Consider the following 12,500-nt stretch of genomic DNA (forward strand, 5'->3'; position numbering starts at 1 on the left):
TTCTTATAAATCTGATCATGTTGTGACTTTTATACACTCTGATCATATGACATGTGAAAAAGTTCTAGCCAGAATGAATAATAAAAAGTACCGATTTTCTTTGTTTAGAACCAAGCTGCTCGTTGCTGGGCGGACGTGACATCAGACGATTGAATCCATGTTTTTTAGCTACTGTCAGGCTATAAATTTACGGAGGCTACACGTTCAGACTATGAGTTTAGAAAGGCTAACGATCTATCAAGGACTTACGTTCTGCACAAATGAATCGTAACTTCTGGCTACACAACGTTGTGGCCAGACAAAACTGTGTTGACGAGCCATCATGTGACACGGCTGTACAAAACTGGTCCCTGTCTGTTACATTGTTGTGGTATGGAAACCCAGGCTCTTGGTTACACCAGATTGTGGGTCTCGCGTTGCCAACTAGTGTTATGTTGTTTCTCCAGAAGAATTGTGTCGCTGTAGATATATTTAAAAAATATTATACAGTTTTTATAGAACTCACTATCCACTAAATATGGGCAAAGAGTTTTACACGGGATCCCAAGTATTTCCTGACCCTTATATAGATAGTATGCGCTTGGCTAAGAAGCTCATAACATTGCCATCCGGAAGTATAACGGACCAACACACAAAACCATGAGTAACCATGAACTTTTATAGTCTGGCTAATACGGTTTAGTGAGAATTACTCCTAAACGCGGATGGCAAAAACACAATAACAAAGACCTGGGTGACGTCAACTTCGTTCTCTCTATACAGTTTTTATATAACTCACTATCCACTAAACATGGGGAAAGAGTTTTACATGGGCTCCCAAGTATTTCCTGACCCTTATGTAATAGAGTCAGACAACCGGGTAGCTGATGCCGGCGAGTGTGATAGAGACAACCGGGTAGTTGATGCCGGCGAGTGTGTTACTGATGGAGACAACCGGGTAGTTGATGCCGGCGAGTGGTAGTGGTAGTATTGGCAGAGTGTAGAGGCCGTGGTGGGAGTGAATGGATTCGGTCCCGGGGTCGACTTAAGAGTTCCAGACTGTAACTGCGGCGGTGGTGCTCAAGTGAGGAAGATAGATCGAGACAATGAAGTGACAGTTTAGTACTACTGTTAGTGATAGTAGTAGCATGACTTCATGTGTCAGAAGTAGAAGTAGGGAGTTGATTTCATGAGCGAAGAGCACACACCACAGTCAAGTCCGGAGACACCATAGTCTACCCGAGTCCTAGCCCATCCACTCCAGGGTAGTGGAGGCGATCAAACAACAAAGGCCAGTATGTATAATGATGAAGTCTTTATTCAGGAACAATGGAACAGATCATTCTTTTGTATCGTATTCTATAGGCGTGTAGCAACGAATGGATCAATGAATGAATGAAAAGAATCAATGGCAGAAGAATCTCATATAATATTAGCTATAGCAGTTAAAAATAGATTTAGCGCGGACGTCAGGGAAAGCACCTACGTCACTGGTCCAGGTAAAGTGATGCGTAGACTGAAGTGAGTAAACTCGATCGAGTTGTGTGCATCTTCATGATTTAAACAAATTAATGCAAATAACATGGGACATGTATGAAGGAACGAATAAGTCTAAACTAAAGAGTTATGCTACAAAATCAATCATAGTGAATTGCAGAGTTAAAGAGTAAATGTTTAGCTCGTAATTAGTAATCAAAGGCGGTTATGGCTGTATGAAATATTTAAGTAGCAATTATTAAGTATATAGAAGAACCAAGTAGATTTCGACGACTCAAGGTAGGTGGCTAGAAAGCTATGATTTGCCAGAATTAGTGATATAAATTTGTAAATGATCATAGTTGTTAAAATGAAGTTATAACGATGTGAAGTGATGAAAGAAAGCACACAAAAATATAGTATCAGGCCAGAAGTCACACCCAGCCGAAGATAAAAATAGTACTACATCGAGAGACTACCTGTGTAAGGGCTTAACACACAACACACAGTGTACTATTGGTCATAGTAACACACACGAGTAAAGGAATGTTGATATCAACCACAGAGGCACACAGTCTTGCATTACTTGCATACAATTAAATAGTGATGGTAGCGACAAGTAGTAAAGAGTAATAGAGTACAAAATCAAATAACATTAGATAGAATGGTCATTCTATTACACTTATATCGAAGTTTTTTGGTGTCAAGTCAACAAGAACACATTATATATAGAACCCTAAGAATGTCTAATAGTAGGGGGAATTAGGTCCAAAATCCCTTGAATTGTGCAAATCAGGGGGGAAAGCATGAAAATTACATATGTTGTAGAATATCAAAAATCCTATAATTTATGATATAGAGCTACTATGAGAGATTAGTATTAGTTGAGATACAAGGTTTTTAAGATTAGAAAATTTTGAAATGGACGACAAAAATTTCTTTCATTGTTATTGTGTAAACATTGGAGGCAAACCCACCCAAGGTTGTTTTACGTCATCCTTTGGATTCCCATTGGTGACTATTTATAGCGTCGAAGCGGATGTTTTCCCTTCCCTTTACTTTCGATTCACGATTTCGGACAAAGACAACGCTGTTAACGGCCAGGTACTCATTTTACACCTGAGTAGGATGAGAGAATTTGAGTAAAGAGCCTTATCCAAGGACTCAACTATGCGCCGAGCGAGGCTCGAATTCAGGACCTTCCGATCCGAAAGCGAGTGTCATACCACAAGACCACATAGCAAAAATCAAAACTTCCAAATCGTTCCTCAGTCTATATTATTAGATCAACATGAACACATGTTAATCGACGTGGGCTTTAAATTGGTTTGAATCGAGAATCTTTGCGACAAATTATGCATGATTGACTGATGTCATCAAAAGTCTGATTCGCCAAATAAAAATGAAATAAATTAAAACATGGTGCGCAAAGCTGGAATGTAGACTTCAGAGTTTTGATTCCCCGATCGTGAAAAATCAAGACTTCAGAGAGTTGATTCGACAAGCATCGAAATACATCAATGTGATGCCAGCGAGAGTCTTGAAATATGCCCGCGATTCTATAGATAGTATGCACTTGGCTAAGAAGCTCATAACATTGCCATCCGGAAGTATAACGGACCAACACACAAAACTGTGTGTATCCATGAACGTTTATAGTCGGGTTAATACAGTTCAGTGAGCACTACTCATAAACGCGGATGGCAAAAAACAATAAAAAAGACCTGAATGACGTCATCTTCGAACTATCTATATACAAACTACGACCTGATGTCATGTAATGTCAACCCAAACCCTGTCTACAAAGGGCAAAGGGCAAAGGGCATACACTAGGGCAGAGGAGTCGGGACATCACATCTTCTACCCTTCCGGTTCCAAAATCATTAAAAGTGTATATGGAACCAGTCCTTCGGAGTACCAATAATGAATAAGTTACATATTAAGTCATAAGGTGACATAAATATTTTAGTTGCAGGACATATTGGCAGATTCTTAGGATTACAGGACGTAAAAGAGTGAGGATTGATCTATATTGAAAACCAGCATATATTTGGACTAAAGAATAAGTTACCGTCACTCTAAAAAAGCAGATCAATTACATAAGGTATCTATCTAGTCCTCCAGAAGAGTGGTTTTACACTTTCAATGAGATTGGAACCAATTTTTGTGACATCACACTTTGATGAAGCCATGGCCAGCTTAAGTAGTTACTTACCTGTTACTCAGTCCGTAGCCATGGTTAACTTATAGATAGTATGCAGATGACGTCACTCAGGCCTTTGTTATTGTTTTTGCCATCCGCGTTTGTGAGTTGTTCTCACTAAACTGTATTAACCAGACTATAAAAGTTCATGGTTACACATAGTTTGTGTGTTGGTCCGTTATACTTCCGGATGGCAATGTTGTGAACTCCTTGGCCAAGCGCATTCTATCTATAGCCTGACAATAAAACCCATCAAGACCCATATTTTGACGTCATTATTAGGTTTGTGGACTGCCTAGTGATTTGTCTTTGGGAGTGGTCAGGGAATCAAGTGATCCCATTGGTTGAACTGTTGAATACAATTCACGATTTGTTTTCTTTTGTGGCCAAGGACATTTTTTGACGTCATTTGTTGGTCAGTATCAGCGTGGCCTTCGTAAAGTTATGGCCTGATACTGGCCAAAAAAATGACGTCAAAATGCCAGTCTTTTGTCACAAAAGAAAACAAATCGTGAGTTGTATTCAATAGTTCAACCAATAAAATAACTTGTTTCCATGAGCTCTACTAATGACAACTCACTAGTGCAAAAACCAAATAATGACGTCAAACTGCCAGTCCTTTTGGATTTCAGTATCAGGCTATAACATAACGATGGTTACGGTATCAGGCCATGAGTTTGCGTATAGCCTGACACTGAGCAAAAACATGACGTCAAAAGACAAGTCTTTGGCGCCAAAAGAAAATAAATAATGAGTTATATTCAATAGGTCAACAAATGGGACCATTTGTTTCCCTGAGCTATATTAACGACAACTCACTTGACGGTAGAAAAACCTTAAAAACGACGTCTTAGTGGGTTCTAGCGTAGCCATCGTTAACTTATAGCCTACCACTGACCTAAAAATGACGTCAAAAGACTAGTCTTTGACCCCAAAAGAAAACAAATCGAGAGTTGTATTCAATAGTTTAACCAATGGAATTACTTGTTTACCTGAGAGCTCTACTAACAATAACTCACTAGACGATATAAATACCTAAAAATGACATCAAACTTCAAGTCTTAGAGGGTTCTAGTGTCAGGCTATATGTTAACGATGGCTTCGGTTCTAGTGTCAGGCTATATGTTAATGATGGCTTCGGTTCTAGTGTCAGGCCATAGATAGTATGCGCTTGGCTAAGATGCTCATAACATTGCCATCCGGAAGTATAACGGACCAACACACAAAACTGTGTGTATCCATGAACGTTTATAGTCAGGTTCAATGAGCATTACTCATAAACGCGGATGGCAAAAAACAATAACAAGGACCTGAGTGACGTCATCTTCGAACTATCTATATGTTAACGATGGCTTCGGTTCTAGTGTCAGGCTATAGCCTAACACTGCCCAAAAAATTACGTCAACAGACGGGTCTTTGACCACAAAAGAAAAAAATTATGAGTTGTATTCAATAGTTCAACCAATTGAATTACTTGTTTCCTTGCGTACTACTAACAACTACTCACTAGGCGCTATATAAAACATAAAATGACGTAAAAATACAAGTCCAAGTGAGCCCTAGCCTGGTTATAGCCCGACAAAAAACAATACCAAAGGCCTGAGTGACGTCATCTTCGAACTATCTATACCAACATAATGTGTCCGTCATTACTTACGTGACCTCTGTATTGTTTTCACCCAGAAAGGTGTGGAGGGCATTCCCGCTTTATAGGTGAACAGGTAACGTTGGAGTCGAAAGAACGACCGGTCGGAGTTCATAAAGAGCTCGTCCTTGCCATATCTCTCACACAAGCCTTCTACGGAGCTGTGGATACCATATCAAGTCAAGAGTTTAGAGGTTGAATATTATAGATAGAATGAAGTTGACGTCACTCTGGTCTTTGTCATTGTTTTTTGCCATCCGCGTTTATGAGTAATACTCACTAAACGGTATTAACCAGACTATAAACGTTCATGGTTAAATTAGTTTGCGTGTTGGTCCGTTATACTTCCGGGTGGCAATGTTATGAACTTCTTATCCAAGCGCATACTATCTATGATAAGCTTTTTTTCTAAATTCCGCCCTTCCGCCACGACATCAATAGATAGTATGCACTTGGCTAAGAAACACAACATTGCCATCCATCGGAACGGACCAACACAACACAATGCGTAACCATGAACGTTTATAGTATATAATCGTAGCCATCGTTAAGTTATAGCCTGACACTGAAACCCAAAAGTACTGGCATTTTGACGTCATTATTTGGTTTATGCACCTCCTAATGAGTTGTCGTTCGTAGTGCTCAAGGAAACAACTGGTCTCATTGGTTAAACTACTGATTTCAACTCACGATTTGTTTTCTTTTGTGGCCAAAGACTGGTATTTTGACGTCATTTTTTGGTCAGTGTCAGGCTATAAGTTAACGATGGCTACGGGTTAATACAGTTTAATGAGAATTACTCATAAACATGCATGGCAAAAAGCAATAACACAGACCTGAGTGACGTCAAATTCATTCTATCTTGTAGATACCGCCGCCGAGGCATTCCATGAAGGGATATAGATAATCCAACAAACAAGATGTCGAATGTCAATAGGAATCACCTTTGTTGTCCAAAGTGAGCAAATCATACCCACAGAAATATAACGAAAGTGCCAGAAGCGGGGCTCAAACCCAGGACAATTCGGTTCACAGTGATTAACCACTTGGTCACTTTGAACCTCTTACAAACTTGAGCTTTTATATAGGGCAATATCAACTAAATATGCTCAAAGCGCTTTAAAAAGGTTCCCTGGCCAACAACACGTAACATGTTAAACGAGACATGACACCTGTTAGGCGATATGACAATTCTTTTTGACAGAGACAACGCTGTTAACGACCAGGTACTCATTTTACGTCTGAGTACGGTGAGAGAATGGTAAATGGCGTTTTCAAAGGACCCAACTATGCGCCGCGAGGCTCAAACCCAGGACCTTCCGATCCGAAATACCACAATACCGTATAGTCGCATTGATAATATTGATTTATCATAAAAGATTCTTGAAATTCTGCTTTAGGAATTCCAAACAAGTTCTCAGTGCCGCTGTGTGACCATGAGAGAGCGTATTGGGAACGAGTTCCAAGTTTCAAGCGCAGGAATTCAAGAATACTTTTATCATACCCCATCCAATGATCTCACCCATGAAATTTCTCAAAAACAAAAATAGGATTCAATAGTCTGGTGTCACGTCCGCCCAGCAACCAGCAGCTTGGTTCTAAACAAAGAAAATAGGTATTTTTTATTCTTCATGGTGGCTAGAACTTTTTAACATGTCATGTGATCAGAATGTGTAAAAGTCAAAACATGATCAGATTTATGTTTTTCTCCTCTGGATACACTTATATGCTCGTCGGAGAAGTATTTCATAAGACCGCCATTGTTCCGTTAGTTTAGAACCAGTTACTTAGTTACTATGCGCCATTACAAAGGAAGTGACGCCACGACTGTTGAATCCTGTTGAAGTGAGTAGAAAAGTGCTATATGATATTAGAGAGAAAAATTTTTCGCGGCGATAGGGACGCAAAGGTGAGTCGCTGATATCGAAGAAGTGTAAATGTTGCTGCTCGAAGCTCGAAGAAATAAATAATAACGTGAAGTTGAACGTAAGCTTCAATTTAATTACAAAAACAGATCAAATGAACGTTTCGGGTTTCCCCGGCCCTTTATCAACAAAACAAGATGATTGAAACACCACAGATGAATGAGATGATGTGGTAGTGGCGTAGTTAACTGCCCTCATGGCAGAAAATCAAGGGGAAGGCCACGAGGAACATGGAGAAGAATTAAAGAAGCTGATATATAGAGAAGTGGTAAGACCTGGAATGAGATTAAAAAGATAGCTCAGGATATAGAAGGATGGAAACTGTTTGTCTGTGGCCTATACCCTGACCCAGGGTGAAAAAGGCAATGATGATGATGAACTCCATTGCCCAAATAACCATGTAGCTATTAGGACATTATAACCCAAATAATAGCTCCCTGTAATAAATTATAATGTTTGCGACAAGGGGTGTTAGTGTTAGTTAGTATGCTTTATAATAAAGTTGTACCTGGATTCCACGGCTTCTTTGGAAAAGTACAGGTGGTGCCCCTCAATATACACCAGATCAAGAACGGCTGGAGACGTTAAAAAATGGAAAGATTATAGATGTGGCCCATCGTCTTAAAAGTGTACAATACTGGGTGATTTTAATGTTGAAAGAGTCATATGCATATATATATATATATATATATATATATATATATATATTTTATATATATATATATATATATATATATATATATGAGTGTTGGTGGGTACTTATAGGTACGAGCGTGCTCGATAATGTTGGTTAGAGCTAATATAAAATATAAATGGAGTCACTCACTTAGTGGCCAATAAGTGAGTGACTCCATTACATTTATATAATATATATATATATAATATATATATATATATATATAATAATATATAGAATATATAGATAGATAGATAGATAGATTAGATAAATAGATAGATAGATAGATAGATAGATAGATAGATAGATAGATAATAGATAGATAGATAGATAGATAGATAGTAGTAGATGATAATAGATAATAGATAGATAGATAGATAGATAGATAGTAGTAGTAGATAGATAGATAGATAGATAGATAGATAGATAGATGATAGAATAGATATAGATAGATAGATAGATAGATAGATAGTAATAGATAGATAGATAGATAGATAGAATAGATAGATAGATAGATAGATAGATAGATAGATATAGATAGTAGTAGTAGATAGATAGATAGATAGAGAATATAGATAGATAGATAGATATAGATAGATAGGTAGATAGAGGTAGATAGATAGATAGATAGATAGATATAGAATAGATAGTAGATAGGTAGATAGATAGATAGATAGAATAGTAGATAGATAGAAGTAGATAGATAGATAGATAGATAGATAGATAGATAGATAGATAGATATAGAATAGATGGGTAGATAGATATGATAGGTAGATAGATAGTAGATAGATTAGATAGATAGATAGAATAGATAGATAGATAGTAGATAGATAGATGATAGATAGATAGAGATAGTAGATAGATAGATAAAGATAGATAGATAGATAGATAGATAGATAGATATTAGATAGATAGATAGGTATGATAGAGATAGATAGGTAGATAGATAGATAGATAGATAGATAGATAGATAGATAGATAGATAGATAGATAGATAGATAGATAGATAGATAGATAGATAAGGTTGTTGAACTTGCTTAAGGTTATTTGCTCACACGGAGAGGGTCCGAGGTCGATCCCCCGTGACGTCATACCATATTGACACCGTGACCACATATATCTGTTACTTGAATTTGCAAACAATGGAATTCTTTTTTTTACTTGACCTGTTATATAGAGCAATATCCGCTAAAGTTGCACAAAGCGCTTTACAAGAGGTCCATAACCAACAGCAATGCATAACACGAAGGACGAGACCTGACGCCTGTTATGCTATTAATATTACAACTATTTTCGACAGAGACAACGCTGTAAACTGCCATGTACTCATTTTACATCTGATTTCGGTTAGAGAAGAATGTAAGTAAAGAGACTTTTTCAAGGACTCAACTATGCGCCGCTAGCTTAGAGTGGGACTCCAACCCAGGACTTTCCGATCCGAAGCCGAGTTTCATACCACTTGACCATATAGATAGTTTGCGCTTGGCTAAGAAGCTCACAACATTGCCATCCGGAAGTATAACGGACCAACACACAAAACTATGTGTAACCTTGAACGTTTATAGTTTGGTTAATACAATATAGTAAGAATTACTCATAAACGCGGATGGTAAAAAGCGATAACGAAGACCTGAATGGCGTCAACTTCATACTATCTATAGCCGCTCATTATATTAACCATAGATTGTCAATGTTCGAGGCCTTTACTTGTTTGTGTATCCCTTACCCTTAGACGACACGGTATCATACTGACAAAAGGCTCCAATCTGTGCTTCGCATGAAATCCTACTCCAATCCCCTGATGATCCGGATATTTGGTAACAATTTCCTGTGCCTCCCTTTGGCTGTCCATCTTCCCATGAGGTAAACTGGAAATTGATAAGAAGAAGAGAAATTTATAGATAGTATGCGCTTGGCTTAGAAGCTCATAACATTGCCATCCGGAAATATAACCGACCAACACACAAAACAGTGTGATTCCATGTACGTTTATAGTCGGGTTAATACAGTTCAGTGAGCATTACTCATAAACGCGGATGGCAAAAAACAATAACAAAGACCTGAGTGACGTCATTTGCATAATATCTATAACAAACCATAGCTACACTCGTCTTATAATGTTAATAATATTTTTTCTTAAAAATTGGATCCAATAGTCTGATGTCACGTCGCCCAGCAACGGCGAGCACCGTGGTTCTCAACAAAAAAAATCGGTACTTTTCATTCTTCATGCTGGCTAGAACTTTTCATATATCATGTGATCAGAATGTATAAAAGTCAAAACATGATCATATTTATATCCTCTGGATACGCTTTTATGCTCGTCGCAGAAATAAGGGCGTCCGCCATTGTTCCGATAGTTTAGAGTCAGTTACTAAGTTACTATGCGTTATTACGAGGGAAGTGACGATACGACTGTTGAAACCAAAATTTTGTAGAAAGTGAAAATTACAAGAAATGAAGTGTGTAGAAAAGTGCCAAAGATAATAGGGAATAACAACTTTTGCGACGATGCGGAGTTGACCTCACCTGGTCTTTAGAGAGTATGCGCTTGGCTCAGAAGCTCACAACATTGCCATCCGGAAGTATAACTGACCAACACACAAATCTCTGTTAACCATGAACTTTTATAGTCTGGATAATACTGTTTAATGAGAATTACTCATCAACGTGGATGGCAAACAAAACAATAACAAAGACCCGAGTGACGTCAACTTCATTCTATTTGTGGGGAGACACTCTACGGTCGATGCCATCAATCACTCCAGAAAAAAGTGGTATCGAGTATAGATAGAATGAGTTGACGTCACTCACGTCTTTGTTATTGTTTTTTGCCACCCACGTTTATGAGTAATTCTCACTAAAGTGAATTAACCAGACTATAAACGTTCAAGGTTACACACAGTTTTGTGTGCTTGTCCGTTATACTTCCGGATGGCAAGGTTGTGAGCTTCTTAGCCAAGCGCATACTATCTATAAAAACTATCTCGAGTCCCTCAAGCAACTTTTTGAGCTCATGGGGTCATCACACAAACACCATGATCGTTTGTTATTGAGCAAGAATTAAGCTTCAACAGTCATGTCGTGGCCAGGTATTCATTTTACACCTGAGTATGGTGAGAGAATGTGAGTAAAGAGCCTTTTTTCAAAGGACTCAACTATGCGCCGGGCGAGGCTCGAACCCAGGACCTTCCGAGCCGAAAGCGAGTCTTATACCACAAGACCACATAGCGGCACAAAAAAAGTAGAGAATCCACAAAACTTACAGAAACTGGTGATCCGTCCTGCCATTGAAGATGTGTCCCTCCATTCTCATGGGCGACTTCCTTCAGGCCCAGCCAGTATGACTTTCCAGATGTCAACAAACCTCAGAAAACAAATAGATTTATAAGATTACCAAAAAAAAAAATAAACTAAGAATAATGAAGGAGTGTGTTTGTCACAGATTCTGACCCTTATTCAATCTAACACAGTAAAACTATTATGAGAGCAACACGTGTGGAAATACTAATTTTTCACAAGGGAAGTAAACTCTCACAAGAGGACATAATTCCTAAAAAAGAACACACGAAAAACAATAGGGAACGAGATTAGCGGAAGAGTAGCGTCCCTTGATTGGACATCACCGGCGGAGAAGTTATTAGAGAGAGAACGTCATCGTGGTTTTGCGCATGCGTCTCTCGTCCTCGCTTCCGGTGAAAGCGGCATGAGACACTTCAACGAAAGCGAGGACGAGAGAGACGCGTGCGCAAAACCATGTTGACGTTCTCTCTGTAAGGTGATGTCCAATCAAGGGACGCTACTCTTCCGCTAATCTCATTCCCTATAAGCCGCAACACTGAGATTTTAATCCCGTGTGGTGTAAATGTTGCTGCTCGAAGAAAAGAACAACAATGTAGAATTGAATGTAAGTTTCAATTTAATATAAGAAAACGGATAAAATAGACGTTTCAGGTTTCCCCTTTATCAACAAACAGGGTGAATGAAACACTACAGATGAATGAGATAATGTGGTAGTGGCGTTGTTCAACACACACACACACACACACACACACACACACACATATATATATATATATATATATATATATATATATATATATATATAGTATTTCCTCACCTCTCAAATGAGGCAAAGTATAGTGAGATGAACTCTGAAGAACTTTTATTACTGCAATAGCATTATAGGCCCTTTTAACCTCTCCTTACTAACTATAGGTAAATCGTCACTTTCGTTACGATACAACCAACATGTTTCTTATACACATTTCCTTTGTACATCAAAAAACTTAAAACAAAATGAACACTGTGTTGTAGAGCAAGTTTTGCTAAAGAAATGAAGTATCGCAAGAAGTTTACTGTTATTATGTCTGAGTGATAAAAATTATATTTTTTTTGTGTTAGCTGGGTGTGGACTTTTGAGGAAAATCCTGAAAATGGCTGGTGCGGCTATGTAGTCTAGTGGTATGACACTCGCTTTCGGATCGGAAGGTCCTGGGTTCGAGCCTCGCTCGGCGCATAGTTGAGTCCTTGGAGAAGGCTCTTTACTCACATTCTCTCACCGTACTCAGTTGTAAAGTGAGTACCTGGCCGTT

The 12,500-nt window shown here is 38.4% G+C and overlaps 1 protein-coding gene across 1 annotated transcript in view; it reads right to left on the reverse strand.

Annotated features, from left to right (window-relative positions):
• The window catches only part of LOC144959202 (uncharacterized), a 58,847-nt gene that overhangs the window by 11,308 nt on the left and 35,039 nt on the right, over positions 1–12,500 (reverse strand). Inside the window, exons 11-15 of the mRNA XM_078891744.1 lie at positions 11,172–11,272; positions 9,632–9,773; positions 7,737–7,803; positions 5,316–5,464; positions 250–459 (exon numbers count right to left, since the gene is read on the reverse strand). Of these exons, the coding sequence (XP_078747870.1) occupies positions 250–459; positions 5,316–5,464; positions 7,737–7,803; positions 9,632–9,773; positions 11,172–11,272 (669 nt within the window). The remainder of the gene's footprint in view (positions 1–249; positions 460–5,315; positions 5,465–7,736; positions 7,804–9,631; positions 9,774–11,171; positions 11,273–12,500) is intronic.

The sequence above is a fragment of the Berghia stephanieae genome, chromosome 13 (genome assembly GCF_034508935.2).
Source record: "Berghia stephanieae isolate SIO BIC M18660-M18661 chromosome 13, UCSD_Bste_1.3, whole genome shotgun sequence".
NCBI classification, from domain to species: Eukaryota; Metazoa; Mollusca; class Gastropoda; order Nudibranchia; family Aeolidiidae; genus Berghia; species Berghia stephanieae.